We start from the raw sequence: 20,036 nt of genomic DNA, 5'->3' as shown, positions 1-20,036 counted from the left end.
GTTTAATTATTAATATATACATTAAGGCCCTGTTCACACTGAGTTTTTTGCAGGAGGAAAATTCTGCCTCAAAATTCCGTTTGGGATTTTGAGGCAAATTTTGACCTGCCTGCACACCGTTTGCCCCGATTTTTCGCTCACGCCCATTGAGTACTACGGGCAAAAAACGCCACGCGAAATACACTTTCTCTGCCTCCCATTGATGTCAATGGAAGGTCAGAGGCGTAAACGTCCGAAGATAAGGTATGACGCTTCTTTTTACCGCGAGACGGTTTTTCTGCTCGCGGTAAAAAAATCGCCTCCGCCTCCTATTGAAATCAATGGGAGGCATTTTCAGCGCTGTTTCCGACGCGGTTTCCGCATCAAAAAATGTGACAAAAAAACTCAGTGTGAACAGGGCCTAAGAGACATTCAGAGCCATATTTACAGCTCATGCTTCCCCAAGCATACTTACCAACATTTAAATCACCCAATTCGGAACACTTTAAGCCCCGCCCACATTCTGGACACGAACGCCCCAAACATATTTGGAAACGGACACTTTTTATGCAAATTTGCATTAACTTCGCCCCTTTTGTGATCCGGTTTGTGGGATTGTTTTGTAAAAATGTGACTCTTGGCAAGTACACCTAGGCACTGATATGCCTCTGTTTAGTCAATTGAGGTCATGTATGAATGCAATTACACCAATTCAATCAGCTGTATTTGCAAAGAAAGAAATAGTGGTGTATGAAGGTCTCCTGCCACCTTTCCAGTCATAAATAAAGTTGATATTTGTGTTGGGGAAAGGGGCTCCTCGGAAAGTGGAGGTCAACAATGCCAGGTATCTCAGTCCAGGCATGTGACCACAGGTGCTTAGCGGCAAATACAGCCCAGGACACATTTATGGGAATTCCTCCATTGGTGCCTCTATTTCTATATCTGTATTGAACTAGATCATTGTCAATGGCAGAACCTAAAATTGGGATTTATGCATAGCTGTTCAAATTTCTCTAAACATGGGTCATTCTCACTTTGTAAAAAAAATTGTGAGAATAGTCTGAGGTAAACCCTGCCATTATGGACTTTGCTAGCTTTGCAATGCATAGACACCAGGGATATTGTTTGTATCTATGAGGATCCAATCCAAGCTATTATGTGATCCAAATCCAAGCACACCTGATTTTTTGAGTAGTGGTCAATCACTTAATCAGATAGAGATTTCATAAATTATATCTCCATACTGATGTGAGTACCATAGGTGGCCGATAAAGTCATAAGATTTCCATCTTCTATAATATTGTCATTGATTTGCCTTATTTGTATTTATGTTAAATTAGCACCGGACTCTGTTTCCTTGGGCCCACCAGAGGGTATGATTTTGAGGGCCCATCCACCATCTTTACAGAATCCATTAAAAAACATCCACTTGTTGTTATTATTGTACACATAGGACATATCATCAATAAGGTCTAAGGTTATTTGAGAACATCCCATAAGAATTAGATCCTAGTGACAACTACATGTCTCCCCAGTCACCTTCAGAAGGAGTTGTCTTCTGATAGACCCTTTGAGACCCGTTATTGGGTCAGAGTCTGGGCCAATCGGAGGATCCTCTGGTGCTCATGTGGGCAAGTCCAACCCTGTGCTAAAAAGAGCTGTCTGCTCAGTTAAAAGGTAACAGACTATAAAAAGTTCTTCTGACTCCCCAAAGAATATTTAACCCCTGGAGAGGATTTATGGCAGCCAGTGGGGAGCGGTCACCGACACAATTATCTCCATATCACTGCCAACCATTACTGCCAGCTACACAATGCCAACAATTACGTGCAGCGTAGGTTCCCACCTCATAGAGGTCGCCTTGTCTTGGCAGATGGGCTCACACAATTTGATCAAAATGTGCGCTAAGAACCTCCCTATTGTAAGTAGATTTAGCAGTAATGCATATATATTTATATTTAGTGGCTTAGGTGGCATTAGTGTTCGCAGTGTGCTGTCACCATTTTCTTGTGTGCTGTTTAAATTTGCAGTCACAGGCGTTCTTGCACTTGTATACACGTTTTGTTTCATTTTGTTGGAATGTGCTGTTCAAACTTTTGTGTTTATGCGATTCATATATGTGGGGTTAGTGACTGCCTCCATTTTTTTGGATCTTACACTCCTCCCATTATGCCCTGGGTGATTTTACTTAGTTTAATGCAGGTTCCTGTAACGTCCGTAGTCGCTGACCATGAACTCCTTCCTTCCGGTCGACGCCCTTCTCTCCAGAGATGTCTGCACATGAGGCTGTCCTGTTCCACAGTGACCACCAGGGTGCGCTTGCGAGCTCAGTCCAGGAGCCAGAGCGCACACAGGTGTGAGATTGAGCTGATTGCTCCCAGTGCACCCTGGACTATAAGAAGGACTCTGTCCCTCCCTGTAATGCCTGAGCTTTGTTGTCGGTACCCTAGTCTGTCTATGCAAATGGTCTTCTAAGTGTATTCCAGTTCCCAGTGTTCCCGTTCCTGCTACCTGTAACCTGTATCCCATGCTATCCTGGTCAAGTGCCGTATTGAGTTGGAGCCGTGCTGCGCTGAGTACCACGCCTGTCCTGCTTCACCACGCCTGGTGCCTGCCTGCTGCCTAGCCGAGCCTGTTTTGCTACTGTCTGAGCTAATACAGGTACACCTATATGAACTATAGACTGTGACCTGAGTCCTGTTGGCAGCTGCCCTACCATAGCCCTACCCTACCATACCCCTCGTGACCGTAAGCTCAGGCCATGGACCTCGCTGGTCTCGACAGGACCAACTCCTCCAGGCATTGAACATTATTGCACATCAGCTGGAGGTGCAAACTGCCATTCCTCCTACTACACCTCCTGGCAGTACAGATCCTCCGGCTACACCTCATGGCAGTGCTGACCCCGCTCACCGATATGATGGAGACGCGAAGACCTGCCGTGGATATTTGAACCAGTACCAGATCGTCTTTAGACAACCCAGACACGAACCATAAGGGAATCCAAGCCCCCAACAAAATGTAACATGCAAAAATATATGCAAAAGTAAAAAATTATTTTTATAATATTCGTCCACACCCTTTTGTAGTAGAGTGTCTAGTTCTTTCTTAAAGGTCAGGGTGGGATCAAGGGCATTTTCAACTGATGGTGCAAGGGTCACTTTCATTGTCTCTCTACTGGCAGGGCCCTAGCTTGGGCGAACCCTATCTGGGAGAGACAAGGACCTGAGACCCGTGACTTCCAGCCGTTCCTACAGACATTTTGCATGGTGTTTGAGGAGCCTGGACGAGTCTCGTCGGCAGCTGCCGCTTTGCTGAACCTACGCCAGGGAGACCCTTCCGTGGGCGAGTACGCCATCCATTTCCACACTCTGTCGGGAGAATTGTCATGAAACAATGAGGCCTTGGTGGCTACATTCTGGCAGGGACTGTCGCCTGAGATTAAGGACGAGCTTGCCACCCGAGATCTACCATCTACCCTGGATGACCTTATCCTTCTTGCCGCCCGGATTGATATAAGGATTCGAGAATGGTTCCAAGAAGCTCGTCGGGAGGGACGACTCCCTAGCCCGGTTTCTACTTTGCAGCAACCCCTGCTGTCCTCAGATGCTGATCCTCCAAAGGAGTCTGTGAGGATGGACCAGTTTGAGCTGTCTACCTAGGAGAGACAACGCAGATGCACCTCGGGGCTCTGTCTATATTGCGGCCTTGGAGGCCATCTTGTGCGTTTGTGCCCCCAAAACTCCCAGAACCTAGGGTTGGTGGGAGAGACAACCCTGGGCAAAGAAGGACTTTTGTCTAAATTGTCCATTCACATGACCATAATGTCCGGCGAAAAAACGCACCGGGTCTCTGCTTATCTGGACTCTGGATGCGCTGCTAACTTCATTCTAAGAAACCTGGTGGATCTTCTCCAGTTTCCCACAACCACTCTGGAGAGGCCTTTGATGGTTGAATCTGTGAATGGACTACCTCTGCCAGATCCGGTTGTAGCTGTCACCAAACCACTGAGGCTCCAAGTGGGAGCCCTCCATTCTGAGCTCATCTCGTTCTTTATCCTGGCTAAAGCCATCAACCCTGTGCTGCTGGGCCTGCCCTGGCTCCAACTACATGCCCCAGTCCTGGTCTGGATCTCTGGAGAGGTTCTCCAGTGGGGTTCCGAGTGTCTCAACCGCTGCCTGGTACAGATTAGTTCAACTCAGCCTCCTCTGCCTCGGTCCTTGGCAGGATTGCATTGTCAATATTCTGCATTCTCAGATGTCTTCAGCAAGAAAGAGGTGGAGATGCTGCCCCCACACCGGGCGTATGACTGTCCTATCGAGATGGTTTCTGGTGCTTCTCTTCCCCATGGTAGGGTATATCCTCTCTCCTTGCCAGAGACTCTGTTCATGTCCGCCTATGTTAAGGAGAACTTGGAGAGGGGTTTCATAAGGAAGTCCTCCTCCCCGGCTGGAGCCGGGTTCTTCTTCGTCAAGAAAAAAGATGGTTTTCTGCATCCTTGCATCGACTACCGGGGTCTCAACCAGATCATGGTAGAAAATAGATATCCGTTGCCATCGATCTCTGAACTGTTTGATCATATACTAGGAGCCAAGATTTTTTCTAAGCTAGACCTACGGGGGCCTTACAACCTAATCCGGATTCACCGTGGTGACGAATGGAAGACAGCATTTAACACCCGTGACGGACACTGTGAATATCTAGTAATGCCCTTCGGTCTGTGTAATGCTCCCGCAGTCTTCCAAGAGTTCGTTAATGACCTCTTCCGTGACCTCCTCTATGTTTGTGTTGTGGTCTATCATGATGACATCTTGATTTTTTCTCCAGATCCAATAACTCATCGGAGACATGTCCGTCAAGTTTTACGGCCGTTAATAAGGGAGAATCGCCTGTACGCCAAGTTGGAGAAGTGCGTGTTTGAGAAAGATACTCTACCCTTCCTGGGCTACATCATCTCAGATCAAGGCCTTAAGATGGATCCTGAGAAGGTAAAGGCTGTCCTGGAGTGGCCACGCCCTCAAGGCTTGAGGTCCATACAGCGCTTCCTGGGATTCGCTAATTTCTACACACAGTTCATTCCAAACTTCTCCTCACTGACCTCTCCTATCTCTACCCTCACCAAGGCATGAACGCCAAGGTGTGGACTCCTGAGGCGGAATCCGGATTTAATAGCCTGAAGAGTGCCTTCACATCAGCCTCTATCCTCCATCATCCAGATGTATCTCGACAGTTCTCATTGGAGGTGGATGTCTCCTCTGTCGGTGCTGGTGAACTCCTGTTCCAGAGAGGTTCCAAGGGCAAGACAATGGTTTGTGGTTAGTACTCGAAACTCTTCCCTTCCACAGAACGCAACTACTCGATTGGGGATCGGGAGTTACTGGCCATCAAATTGGCTCTGGAGGAGTGAAGACATCTATTAGAGGGCGCAGTTCATCCCATTCTGATATTCACGGACCACAAGAACCTCACCTATCTCCAATCGGCCCAACGACTGAATCCCCGTCAGGCCAGGTGGTCGCTGTTATTTTCCCGGTTCCAGTTTGAGCTCCACTACCGTCCGGCCGACAAGAATGTGAGGGTCGATTGCCTTTTCCAGGTCGTTCGAGACAGAGAACAATATGGAGCCTCAACAGAATATCATCGATCCATCCTGCATTATCCCTGTCAATCCTCTGCAACTTAGAGACATTCCCCAGGGGAGGACTTTTGTGCGTCTGGCTGACAGAAGAAGAATCCTCCGCTGGGGACACCGTTCCAAACTGGCAGGTCACGTGGGTGCTCGTAAGAACCGAGACCTGATTGCCCGTCCGTTTTGGTGGCCCATGCTGCCCAAAGACATCACAGACTTTGTCTCCTCCTGCACGGTGTGCGCAGCAAATAAAGTTTCCCACTCCAAACCGGCTGGCTTGCTCCATCCACTGCCTGTGCCCGATGCCCCCTGGAAACATATTGCTATGGACTTTGTTACAGATCTGCCTCCCTCTGCTGGATGCAGTTCGGTCTGGGTGGTGGTGGACCGATTGTCCAAGAAGGCTCATTTTGTTCCGCTTCTCGACTGGCCAATCTCTTCATCCAACACATCTTCCTTCTGCACGGCTTGCCTAGGCATATTGTGTCGGATCGGGGTATTCGGTTCACCTCAAAGTTCTGGAGAGCTCTCTGCGGACTCTTCGGTGTGAAGTAGGACTTTTCCTCAGCCTACCATCCTCAGTCCAATGGTCAAGTAGAGTGAATTAATCAGATTATGGAGAACTATCTTCGTCACTTTATCTCCAGGCAGCATGATGACTGGGTGCAGCTGCTTCCTTGGGCTAAGTTCTCCTACAACAACCACACTAGTGATTCCACCGCCTCCAGCCCATTCTTCATTGTCTATGGCCAACACCCACGAATACCTCTCCCTGTTTCCACTACTGTTTCCACTAAGACTTTCTACAAATCTGGCAGCGGACCCGATCTTCTATTCTGCTGGCAGTCGACCGCATGAAAAAGAAGGCAGACACAAGAAGACGAGAGCCTTCCCAGATTCTTCCGGGCACCAAGGTTTGGCTGTCCACCAGGAATATCCGGTTGAGGGTGCCATTGTATAAGTTTGCTCTCAGGTTCCTTGGACCCTTCGAGATTTTGCGACAAATCAACCCTGTCTCATAAAAGCTTCGGCTGCCTCCTACCCTCAAGATCCCCAACTCCTTCCATGTCTCCCTGCTGAAGCCTGTGACTTGAACTGCTAATCCAAGACTCCCACTCCTGCAGTGGCTCCCAGCGGTTCATCCGATACTTCTGTTGTTAAGGATATCCTGGACACTAAAAAACTAAGAAGAAGAACATTTTATTTAGTAGATTGGAAGGGGTTTGGTCCAGAAGAGAGGTCCCGGGAGCCAGAAGAGAATCTCAATGCTCCTACCCTCATTAAGAAGTGTCTCTCTCATTCTGGTTCCAAGAGGAGGGGGCATAAGAGGGGGGATACTGTAAAGTCCGTGGTTGCTGACCTGAACGCCTTCCATCCGGTTGACGCCCTTCTCTCCAGAGATGTATGCACATGCGGCCGTCCTGTTCCACAGTGGCCACCAGGTTGCGCTCGCGAGCTCAGTCCAGACTTAAGGAGCCAGAGCGCACACAGGTGTGAGATTGAGCTGATTGCTCCCAGAGCACCCTGGACTATAATAAGGGCTCTGCCCCTCCCTGAGCTTTGTTGTCATTACCCTAGTCTGTCTATGCGAATGGTCTTCTAAGTGTTTTCCAGTTCCCAGTGTTTCCCGTTCCTGCTACCTGTAACCTGTATCCCGTGCTATCCTGGTCAAGTGACGTATTGAGTTGGAGCCGTGCTGTGCTGAGTACCACACCTGTCCTGCTTCACCACACCTGGCGCCTGCCTGCTGCCTAGTCCCAGCCGAACCTGTCTTGCTACTGTCTGAGCTAGTATAGGTACACATATACAAACTATAGACTGTGACCTGTGTCCTGTTGGCCAGCTGCCATACCATCAAGGCGGTACGGCCCAGTGGGTCCACGTACCCCTCGTGACAGTTCCTAACATCCCCAAGAATATGTAGGTTTGGTCCCATTCTGGGTGTATGTGCAGCGTAGGTTCCCACCTCATAGAGGTTGCCTTGTCTTGGCAGGTGTGCTCACACAATTTTGATCAAAATGTGCGCTAAGAACAACCCTATTGTAAGTAGATTTAGCAGTAATGCATATTCATTTATATTTAGTGGCTTAGGTGGCATTAGTGTTCGCAGTGTGCTGTATATCTCAAACTAACAAGCAATGTTTGCTTTTATATTGCTCTCCTTGTATCTATTTTTTCCTATGTTTCTTCCAAGACCTGCGATCCACCAGCGATCAGTATTACTTACCTCTGGCTTCACATCAACCTCGTCTTTTAATGTGGGTTACTCTCGAGTGCAGTTGCCACTGACCAGAGACTGTACTCGGGAACAGGACCGGGGTAATACCCTACAGAAAAAACTATACCTCCGTGAGTCGGTTAAGGGTGAAACAAAACAACAAAAAGGAGGAACTACAAAAAAGTTCTTTTAGAAATGGGGTATTACAAAATATTGCTCAAAAGATAAAATTAAAGTAATAATCTCCCCGTTCACATTGACCACCTGGTACTAAACTTTTATAAAACTTTTGACATGTCATAGAGACATGACAGAAGTTTTGATCAGTGCGGGTCTGTACGCTGAGACCCGCACCGTTCACTGAAACGAAGTGGTAGAAGCGCCCAGGTGAGTGGAGCGCTGTGCTGCTCAGTTTCTAATTGGCTTATCTCGGAAAGCTGAGCGAGTGTTATATGGACTGATACACTTTCTATTGAGCTCGTACACCGCTCACTTGGCTTTCCAGAGCTGATCAGAAACAAAGTGACACAGCGCTCACCTGAGCGCTTCTGTCGCTTCATTTTAGTGATCGTGGGGGTCTTAGCGCCCGGACCCCCACTGATCAAAACTTTTGACATGTCAAAAGTTTTATAAAAGTTTAGTTACACTTAAATCTAAAGAACAAACTGGGCAGGTAAAGAAGTTGCAAGTCCATAGGTTCCCCATTGGTTGCTTCCTAATCACATACATATCTTTAAAATGCTTTTATATTGGTCAAAGCAACTGTCCCGTTCGGAGCATAAAAACAATCAGCCAGTCAGCATCTATAGGTGATGCTTACCTACTATTTTATTTTCTGCAGTGTTTGCTGCTTGGCTTCTTTTTCGCTCACCTTCATTAGGGGCGAGCAGTGATCAATGACTACAGTTTAGCTACAGTGTCTACACGGAGTCTGAGGTAGTCCAAGACACACCTCCTGCCTCATCATTGGTGTATGCTGCTAATCTGTCCCTCCTGATTGGCTGCTGTGTATAAACATAAGAGTATCACATGATCACCAGGAAGTCAGTGCATAGAGAACTGATTTCCATTACAGCCAGAACAGAATGATTATAAAGCACAGATTACTAAACCACAAATGAGAAAAAGATGAACTTCAGGTAATTGGCACACATATACCAAGGTAAATGAGCCCTAGTACGGAGGAGCCTGGAGGGTCGCTTTATTGTCTAGTTGATGACGTTGTCTTAAAGGGCAGATAGTTTGAATTGTTTGGGAAATGTATGTTCTTGATAGAAAATTATAAATAAAACAATTTTTAATTTGTACTATATTGTGTTGCCACTTGTCTATATACACTTACTGTAATAAATTTAATGAAAGTCCCTAGTCTAAAAATGGACATGCCCTTTAAATAATGCTTTGATGCCCTTAGTCCTTTAGAAGGCAATTATTTTTCTGCTTTTTACAATCACACCAAGGAAATTAACTGTAAACCTTTCTGTCTTGCTTTATCTAGAACTTTCTCGAAAGCCTAATGACTGTTCCTAAAGTTCAGTTTGACTTAATTTTCTTTTTACATTTTTCTATATATATTTATTTTTATTTTATTTTTTATTTATTTATTTTTATTGTCAAAATTCTGCACAACATGGTAAAGATCTTAATGTTTAGCCATATCTCTTTCATTATTCAAACAAGGGAAATTAATGTCCGCGTTGCTTGGGGTAATGATTTACATGTTATAATTAATTAACAGCTTTTTGTTGTGTTTAGAATAAAACCCAGGGCTGATTTGTAGTTTTCATAGAAACCCAAAGTAATAATTTGTTAATGGTCTCCCTTTCAGCTCGTACATCTGTCGCATTTCCCACTGTGGTCGGTGCCAGTAGCCACCGCCATGCGCAGTCATTAAATCTGATGCTGTGGATAGAGTCTACTATGAATTTTCGAGAGACATCTGTTGTGATTGGGTGGGATATGATTGGCTTGAGAGTTTGCTTGCTCCGTTTTATGGTAATGTATTCATGTGTTTATGCTTTGATCGGGAATCAGAATACACTGAGCATTCTCGTTTTTATGATCCAGTCTGCTGATTATCATATAACATAAGATGGGAAGACAGCGGGGCCAAGACTGCATTTTCTACAAGTAGTAAATGCAACAACCTATAAACCTAAATTGTCAAAAACCTCATTGTTCTTCATTTGGAATTTTTGTTTTTGTTTTTTTTAGAATCCCTCATTGCTCCCTCTGCTAAAGGCGAATGATTACTGAAATTGATATTGGATATGACTTGTTTTTATTTGTGCTTGTGGAGTTTGTCATCTGGAAAAAAATAAAAAAAATCAATATATATATATATATATATATATATATATATATATATATATATATATATATATATATATATATATATATTCAATCAACATGGGGTAATATAATGTTTCAGCTCCACAACAGGACCTTTCTCAAGACTATCGGGACTATTTGCTTGGCACCCAGTTACTTTTAATGCCGTGAGTGCTGCTGTTCTCTATTTTGCATATATATATAGGTTTTTTTTGCAATGGTAATTTTGAAATTTTTACAGGCAAAATAAAAATTGCCAATGATAGAGTCTAGGGTAAGAGTCAAATTATCAGTTTAACCCCTTAATGACCAGCCTATTTTAGACCTTAATGACCAGGCTATTTTTTAAGTTTTTCCATCGTCGCATTCCAAGAGCTATAACTTTTTTTATTTTTGCGTCGATATACCTGTATAAGGTCTTGTTTTTGGCGGGACAAGTTGTCTTTTTTAATAGCACCATTTTGAGGTACATATTATTTATTGATTAACTTTTCTTAACTTTTTTTAGGAGGGGGATAGAAAAAAATCTGAAATTTCGCCACTCTTTTTTGCATCCTAAATTACGCAGTTTACCATGTGGTATAAATAACACAATAAGTTTATTCAGCGGGTTGTTACGATTGCAACGATACCAAATTTGTACAGTTTTCGTATGTTTTACTACTTTTACACAGTAAAAACGCTTTTTTTTCAAAATTATTTGTTTTTGTGTCTCCATATTTGAAGAGCCGTAACGTTTTTATTTTTTCGCCGATGCAGTTGTATGAGCCCTTTTTTTTGCGGGAAGTCTTGTAACTTTTATTGGTACCATTTTGGAGTAGATGCGACTTTTTGATCACTTTTTAATCACATTTTTTTAAAGTCAGGATTCACAGAAAACAGCAATTTTTCCGTCGTTCTTTATTTAATTTTTTACGGCGTTCACCGTGCGGGTTAAGTAATGTAATAGCTTTATAGTCGGGGTCTTTACGGACGCGGCGATACCAAATATGTGTAACTTTTTTACTTTATTTTGGTTTTTTAATAGTAAAGCATTTTGTAAGGGGAAAAAGTGGGTTTTTTCATTTTTTTTTCACATTTTTTTTTAATTAACTTTATTAAACTTTTTTTTAAACTTTTTTACTAGTCCCACTAGGGGACTTCACTATGCGATCCTCCGATCAATATTATAATACACTGCAATACTTTTGTATTGCAGTGTATTACTGCCTGTCCGTTTAAAACGGACAGGCATCTGCTAGATCATGCCTCCAGCATGATCTAGCAGGCATTCATTACAGGCAGACCTGAGGGCCTTTATTAGGCCCCCAGCTGCCATGGGAGATACAGACACTCGGCGATCTTATCGCCAGGTGTCGGTGGGAGAGAGAGGGAGCTCCCTCCCTCTCTCCAAAACCACTCAGATGCGGTGCTCGCTATTGAGCGCCGCATCTGAGGGGTTAAACGGGTGAGATCGATGCTAATATCGATCTCACATGGCAGAGCATGGACGCTCCCTGCTCTCAGCTGGCATCGGAATAAGGCCCGTTATTGACCGACGTAAAAAGACTATGGGCCGGTCACTAACGGGTTAACCATAAATAATGAAGCTATTAAAGGGGTTGTTTAGTTTAAAAATACATCTTTAAATACCTTATAAAGAAATTTTTAGTTAGTATAGGTCCATTCAGGACCCTCATCTATTAGCTAGAGTGGAGAATGGCTATAAAGGGTGTCTTTAGCTCTGGAGGACTTAGCATGTACATGAATGTCACAGACAGCCCATGGGAACTGTGTAATGCCTTTTTTCTCCAGTGGTGGCACTGCAGGGGAACTGAACTCTTGTTGCTGTGTTCTTCTAAATATTACAGCTTATTGTTACGAATTCAGGTTGTCGATCCTCAATACTATGATCAGATGATTTAGGCTAAACTGATTGTGGAGTCTGAGAGACTTTGTCTTCACCCTTAACAAAACCTAGTCTTTTCTGTAAAATATTCCCAAGGTCGTGCTCTCCAGGATGGTCTCTAATTGCTGACAATTGCATTTGACAGTAACCTGCAGTTGAAGACTAGGTTGATGTGGAGGCAGAGGTCAAGCTGAAGATCGGATGGCAGTGGTTCCAGATGAGAGACGAGTTTGAGGTGCAGCCAAAGGTTGGGATTGGAAAGGAAAGGGTAGAACAGGAACCAACAAAAGAGCAATGGGAAAGAGTCAGGAATAACCAGGAATATCAGAGGTGGTGGCAAGTGGCGTGGAGGTTAAACCCCCCCCCCCCTCTAGAGTCAAATCATCCGGAAGTTCTGGTTGACATATCAACACGATGTGGTTGGTCGAAAACAAATGGATCGGCAGGGGGTAGAGCAAAGTAGGAGCTGGGCAAGTGAGTAACACTGATTGCTGCCAGACCCAGTGACCCTGGCATCATCTGATTCCCGAGGTTTAGTTCTAACAAAAACAGAGGACAACCCCTTTAATCAATGAAAAACAAAAATTAATTCTTACATTGTTATGTTACATTCTTATATATATATATATATATATATATATATATATATATATATATATGTATATATATATATATATATACACAAAAAATAGAGCATAGAAGCAGCACTCAAATTGCAAAAAATTTAATTTATTCACCCTGCACAGCAACGTTTCACTTCCTCCATGGAAACATTTTCAAGCAATTAGTGAAAACCACATACAGATATATATAAGGAGAAGAAGTTTATAGACAACTGAATGATACGGTTGTATACAGGAGGATTCCGTCAGATCCTATGAAGGATATTCAGAAACGTATTAGAGTGCTGGTTGACAATGCTTTTGAGAATTATATGATAGATAGAGATTTATATACCTTTTTAACACCTACATATCCGATAACTCCTATACTGTACTGCCTGCCTAAAATACATAAAAGCACTGTCAATCTCCCAGGGAGACCCATAGTCTCAGGTAGGGAGTCGCTTCTTAGTCCTCCTGCCATTTTTCTTGATAAGGTTTTGAGGAATTTTGCCGTATCTGCTAGATCGTACATAAGGGATATGGCTGATTTTTTGAGCAGGATTAGGGATATTGTTATTCCCACTGGGGCTTTGCTGGTCTCATTTGATGTGACCAGCCTATATACCTCTATCACCCACACGAGGGGCATGACGAGTGTGGGTAAAGTATTGGATGGCACTGAATTCTCTTGTGAGTGCAAAGAATTTTTGATGGGTCTTTTGGACATAGTGTTAACTTGTAATTACTTTCTATTCAATGATGAATATTTTTTGCAACTTCGCGGAACAGCTATGGGGTCAAATGTGGCCCCTACGTATGCCAACATCGTTATGGCTGACATGGAGGAGACGTCGATCTATGTATCCCACCACTTTACTTCGGTTCTTGGGTGGTGGCGATACATAGATGACGTCTTCCTCATATGGACAGGGGATCTGCCTGGTCTGAATAGGTTCTTTGAATATTTGAATTTGATTGACTCCGACATTAAATTTACGATGGTGGTCTCGGATACCCATGTCCAATTCCTTGACACCCTAGTCTGCATACAGAACAATAAACTTATGACTGACTTATTTGTCAAAGAGGCAGACTGCAATAATCTGCTCAGTTTTGATAGTCATCACCCTAGGGGGATGATTAAATCCCTACCGTACAGTCAGTTATTGAGGGTTAAACGGATTGTGGATGATCCCATTAGTTTAGACCATAAACTCAATATGATGGTAGGGAAGTTTCTAGATAGAGGACTCCGTGAGCCCGCTCCATACTTCCCCTACCCGACTTTGGCGTGTGAATACATCAAATGTCGGGAAGGGGTTAAGGATCCGTAATAATGGATGAAAACTACGGTCATGTCCATAGGGTAAACACCATAAAAAATTTCTTGATTTTGGACAACTTTCCCTGCGATGTTCAGGGCGGATACGCTGCAAAGATTGACACACACAGCGTATTCGGGGCGGATACTCTGCGTCAAACTTCGCAGTGTATCCGCTCTGTACACGGCAGGGAAAGCCGTCCGAAAACCCGTTTTTTCAGGCGCACATTTCGCTGCGTAAATTATCGCACATACTTACCCCCTTCTTCCTCTGTCGTCCTCTCCGGCCTCCCTGGATGACCTTGCAGGCCATGTGACCGATGCAGCCTGTGATTGGCTGCAGCGGTCACATGGCCTGCAACGTCATCCAGGGAGGCCGGACTGGAGAAGAAGCAGGGAACTCTGGATAATAACTTTATTATTTTTTTTCTTACCTTTTGATTTTTGCAGCGGAATCGCCGTTATTCCGCCTCAAATGTTGCAACATAGACCACTTTGTTGCGGGTTTAAGCACCCCTGTGATGGTGCATTATATGTGGTTTATTGTGAGTCCTCAGCAGAGAGGGATAACTCTCTAATCAAGTACCACAGGTCGTGTCTCCAGCCTATGGACAATTGGACGAGTCAGAGGTGAAGTCCACAAGACAAAGTGTTGTCATTGTCCACTCTCCACAGGGGGTCATCAGGAGGCACCACAGTTATATTCAGCTCAGGTGCAGACCAGCAAACAAGGGTGATCCAATTATCTTCCCCATTGTGTTCTCATCCTGACTGTGGCAATCCACATAATAGCACAAAGGACCACAACTCACTTACAGACAGTGTATGACTACAAACTAAAGTCATTATAATGATGGTGACTAGAAACTGCCAAGATGTTCCTCCCCCTGAGTGGATATAAGGGCTTGTCCTGGGGAGGATAGGAATCTTCTGGATTTAGACCTGAAGGAGAGCTGAAGCTGAGGCCAGCACTCTGAAGATGTTCCTGTGACTACCTTATTTTGTGGACTGTGTGTTGTTCCTGCATTGAACGTGACTTGTTCTGTCAACATTGGATGCAATAAACCCTGTTGGAGTTGCCCTGTCGTCTCTGGCTCTGTTGATCGTGTATTAATGTAACGAACCCCATGACAACTGGTGTCAGAAGTGGGATCAACAGAGTGCAGCTCCATGGAGAACCACCCAGCGAATGAGTTCCGGAACTGGACCGTACTTAGTCTCCAAGAACGAGCCCGAGGACTTGGCCTGAACTACCAGGGACTATCTAAAGAGCCATTAATTGATCTACTGGTGAGTGCTAGCCAGGTGACCTCCTCCCAGGTGGCTAATGGACATGCTCCGGAGACAGGGGCTCTTACCGCTAAAAGCCAATGGTTAGTGTGGTATGAGGAGGAAATGGCAGCTCTGGGATCAATCGTTACTCAGGAGTATCAGCTGGAAGCTGCTAACATGGCAAAACAGAGACAGGCTGCAATGGAGGCCGAAAGAGGGCAGAATATTACCTGGGGTGAGAGCCGGAGAAACCGGGAAACTTTACGGGTCACCCGGAAGGAATTCAAGCCGTTTAATGAGGAAACTGGGGATGTGGAAGGGTTTTTCCAGGACTTTGAACAGCAGTGCGCCCTGCTGGATGTACCCACCTCTGATTGGATGCGTGTTTTAGTGGGGCTCCTTGAAGGGGGAGCCGCAGAAGCATACCGGACCCTAGACGCACAGTGGAACCGGGACTATGACATTGTGAAACAAACTATTTTGGACTACTATGCCGTCACCCCAGACTCACATCGGGCCCAATTCCGAGACCTTCCCTGTACTGCTGGTGGATCTTTTAGGATGTATGCCCATAAAATGTCCCGGGCGTGTCAGAGATGGCTGGAAGCCGAGAGCGCCTTCACTGTGGACGATATTCTACAAGCGTTCCTGAAAGAACAGTTTTATACCAAGTGCCCCCAGGAAATACGGGAATGGGTCCGCGAACGTAAGCCACCAACATTGAATGGAGCTGCAGCCCTGGCTGATGAGGCACTTACCATCAAACCTCAGTGGAGGAGGCTACTGGACAATAAACCTCAATCTAACCCAGCCCCCCGGCCACCTCCTGTCATATACGGCCCTCAACCCATCCGCAGGCCAATGACAACCATGCCAACCAATCCAGGGGCCCCACAGTTCCGACCGCGATATGGAGGGATCTCAGAAAGGAAGTGTTATGGGTGCGGTCAGCCTGGCCACTTACAGTCTAGCTGCCCCTCAAGAAATCGAAGGGAGCTCCGACCTTTCCCCCCTCCCCCTGGGCATCTTGTGCACTCCATCCTGCCTGAGGAAGAGTTCCCACCACCCCCACCAGAGTGGACTACCGAACCCTGCATCACGGAGACCCCCCCTGGCTTATATGGCATTCAGTCCCTTGCGAAAAGTTACCCAGAGCAAAGGCAGCGCCATCTGCAGGATGTTTTTATTGATGGATATAAGGTGACTGGCTTTAGAGACACTGGGGCGTTCCTGACCATTGCTGACCCACGTGTGGTTCGGCCAGAGGCAATCCATCAAGGCCCAGGAATACCCATCGCACTGGCAGGGGGTACTCGCAAATATATCCAGAAGGCTGCTGTACATTTGGATTATGGTTACGGAGAAAGACTGTGTTGGATTGGAGTTATGGGTGGACTTCCCGCGGATGTTCTCCTTGGGAATGACATTGGGGAATTACAGTGCCATTTTGTGGGAGCTGTCACCCGTAACCAAGCTGCCCAAGCACAAAGAATTTCTGATTTTACTGTGGAGCAGCATCCAGGACCCCCAACTGAACTGGTAAGAGCTACATCTACTGCTTCTACATTGAGAGACTTTTGGGACCGGGAAGAGTTTAGGCAAGAAATAGAAGGTGATCCGACCTTGGCAGCTATTAAACTAAGGGCAGAAACTGGGCAGGAGGGAGAGAATGGCGATAGGATCACCAGGGATAAGGGATTGTATTATCGGTTAGTAGAGGCCCGGGGTGGGGTCAACCCTGAAGCGACTACCAGGCAACTCATTGTCCCCCAAAAGTATAGGCTGCAGCTACTCCAACTGGCTCATGACATCCCCTTATCGGGTCATCAAGGTAGGAAACGGACAGAGAAAAGAATCACCCACAACTTTTACTGGCCTGGCGTTTCACAATCAGTAGTTCGATACTGCCGTACCTGTGATGTGTGCCAACGGATGCGACATCCAGGTGCTCGTCACAAGGTACCCCTGCAATCCCTGCCAATCATTGAGGAGCCATTTCAGCGTGTAGCTGTGGATATAATAGGACCTTTGGCGCACCCCAGCAGAACAGGGAAACGGTTTATTCTGACGGTGGTGGATTATGCCACCCGCTATCCTGAGGCCGTGGCTCTGTCCAGCATTACAGCCATGAAGGTAGCAGAGGCTCTTGTTACCATCTTTACCCGAGTAGGGTTCCCCAGTGAAATACTATCAGACCAAGGAACTCAGTTCATGTCAGACCTGGTCCAGTCTCTCTGGCACACCTGTGGCGTCCGAGCCATTCGCACCACCCCATACCACCCCCAAACCAATGGACTGTGTGAACATTTCAATGGAACCCTAAAAAATATGCTTCGCGCCTTTGCAGACACTGAACGGGACTGGGAGCAATATCTGCCACATCTCCTGTTTGCCTACCGGGAGGTGCCCCAAGAGTCAACCGGATTTTCCCCTTTCGAACTGCTCTACGGTCGGAAGGTCCGTGGGCCCCTGACCCTTCTAAAGGAATACTGGGAGGGAGAGATCACCGACACTGGAGTACCTGTCATTCCGTATGTTCTGGAACTTCGAGATCGCCTTACACGACTAACTACCTTGGCTAAAGAACACCTGCAACAGGCCCAGTACCGCCAGAAGACCTGGTATGATCGGAAAGCCAGGACCCGTGAGTTTATTGAAGGACAACAAGTGCTTATGATTAACGCTGTCCCTGCCAACAAGCTGCAAGCAACATGGGATGGTCCTTACCGAGTTATCCGAAAACTTAATGACACTAACTACGTCATTGCCATGGACCCTAGTGGCCGGCGACAAAAGATGGTCCACATCAACATGCTGAAAGAGTACCACGACCGATCCCTGCCTGTTTTGGCCATCTGCTGTCCCCCTAGTGATAAGGAAGGAGACGACTCCCTACCAGACCTTCTGCATCTGTCTCGAGCTGGGGGTACTCTGAACCAAGTGCCCCTAGGACTCCATCTGTCAGATATCCAAAAGGATGATATTCTCGCCTTGCTGGGACCAAGAGCTTCCGCTTTCTCCTCAGCACCTGGACGGACAACTCTCACCAGTCACCATGTGGAAACTCAAGGGCAACGCCCCATCCAGCAGGCCCCCTACCGAGTTCCAGAGGCTGTTCGGGACATGATCAAAAGTGAACTGGCGGACATGAAACAACTTGGGATTATTAGGCCTTCCCAGAGCCCCTGGGCATCCCCTGTGGTACTGGTGCCCAAAAAGGATGGCACAACGCGATTCTGCGTAGATTACCGGCGCCTAAACGATGCCACCAAAAGTGACGCGTACCCTATGCCCCGGATTGACGATCTACTGGATCGGCTAGCCAGTGCTCGATTTGTAACTACATTAGACTTGAGCAAGGGGTACTGGCAGATACCCCTAACAGAGAATGCCCGGGAGCGATCTGCGTTTATTACCCCCTTTGGACTCTTTGAGTTCTTGGGAATGCCCTTTGGGATGAAAAATGCCCCAGCAACCTTCCAAAGATTGGTAGACCGGCTGCTAGAACAATGTCAGGACTTTGCCTGTGCATACTTGGATGATATTGCCATTTTCAGCACATCATGGGAGGAACATCTTAAACACTTGGGCATAGTGCTAGACCATATTCTCGCAGCAGGACTGACAATTCGCCCTGATAAATGCCAGTTGGGTATGGCTGAGGTGCAGTATCTGGGGCACAGAGTAGGAGGTGGGACCCTAAGACCTGAGCCTGCCAAGGTGGAAGCCATTAGCAACTGGCCTACCCCTCAAACTAAGAAACAAGTACTGGCCTTTTTGGGGACCGCTAGTTACTACCGAAAATTTGTTTCTCATTTCAGTGCCCTGGCAAAGCCCCTAAATGACCTGACCCGCAAAAACATGCCAAGAATGGTGAAGTGGGCACCTGCCTGCGAGGAAGCCTTTACAGCATTAAAGACGGCTCTCACCACTGCCCCTGTCTTGGCCGCACCAGACTACAAGCGCAGGTTCCTTGTGCAGACAGATGCGTCCACTTACGGGATTGGAGCAGTTCTTAGCCAGATAGATGCGGCTGGGCATGAGCATCCAGTTGCTTTCATAAGTCGTAAACTCCTGGATCGGGAAGTTGCCTATGCTACTATTGAAAAAGAGTGCCTTGCCATCGTATGGGCTCTCAAAAAATTACAGCCATACCTGTATGGCAGAGACTTTACCATTGTAACGGATCACAACCCCCTCACATGGCTGAACCGAGTGTCAGGGGACAATGGACGATTACTGCGGTGGAGCCTGTCCTTACAACCTTACAGCTTCTCCATCCAATACAAACGGGGAAGCCAACACCAGAACGCTGATGGACTGTCCCGACAAGAAGAGCCATAGACTGCCCTTCCCCCCTGAACCGATCGAGGAACCCGCCAACTGTTGGGAATTGTTCTGTGGTCCTACAATGTGGATCAGTGGGCACTACGAGTGAGGTGGCCAGCGGCCTGTGTAGGCCACATGGCCAGCTCACTTATTATATGAGGGGAGAGGTTGTGATGGTGCATTATATGTGGTTTATTGTGAGTCCTCAGCAGAGAGGGATAACTCTCTAATCAAGTACCACAGGTCGTGTCTCCAGCCTATGGACAATTGGACGAGTCAGAGGTGAAGTCCACAAGACAAAGTGTTGTCATTGTCCACTCTCCACAGGGGGTCATCAGGAGGCACCACAGTTATATTCAGCTCAGGTGCAGACCAGCAAACAAGGGTGATCCAATTATCTTCCCCATTGTGTTCTCATCCTGACTGTGGCAATCCACATAATAGCACAAAGGACCACAACTCAC

General features: G+C 46.2%; 1 protein-coding gene across 1 annotated transcript; it reads left to right on the top strand.

Annotated features, from left to right (window-relative positions):
• Positions 1 to 15,141: 15,141 nt before the first annotated feature.
• LOC142741698 (uncharacterized) lies at positions 15,142 to 19,593 on the top strand. The gene has a single exon (XM_075851041.1). It carries the CDS (start codon positions 15,142 to 15,144, stop codon positions 19,585 to 19,587), a length of 4,446 nt encoding a protein of 1,481 aa, XP_075707156.1. The 3' UTR covers positions 19,588 to 19,593.
• Positions 19,594 to 20,036: the final 443 nt, after the last annotated feature.

The sequence above is a fragment of the Rhinoderma darwinii genome, chromosome 2, assembly GCF_050947455.1.
Source record: "Rhinoderma darwinii isolate aRhiDar2 chromosome 2, aRhiDar2.hap1, whole genome shotgun sequence".
NCBI classification, from domain to species: Eukaryota; Metazoa; Chordata; class Amphibia; order Anura; family Rhinodermatidae; genus Rhinoderma; species Rhinoderma darwinii.
This window is presented reverse-complemented; position numbering and strand designations above follow the sequence as displayed.

What these genes read in the sequence shown, in the direction of transcription:
- LOC142741698 (XM_075851041.1), top strand. Translation starts at nt 15,142, where the DNA reads ATGGAGAACCACCCAGCGAATGAGTTCCGGAACTGGACCGTACTTAGT.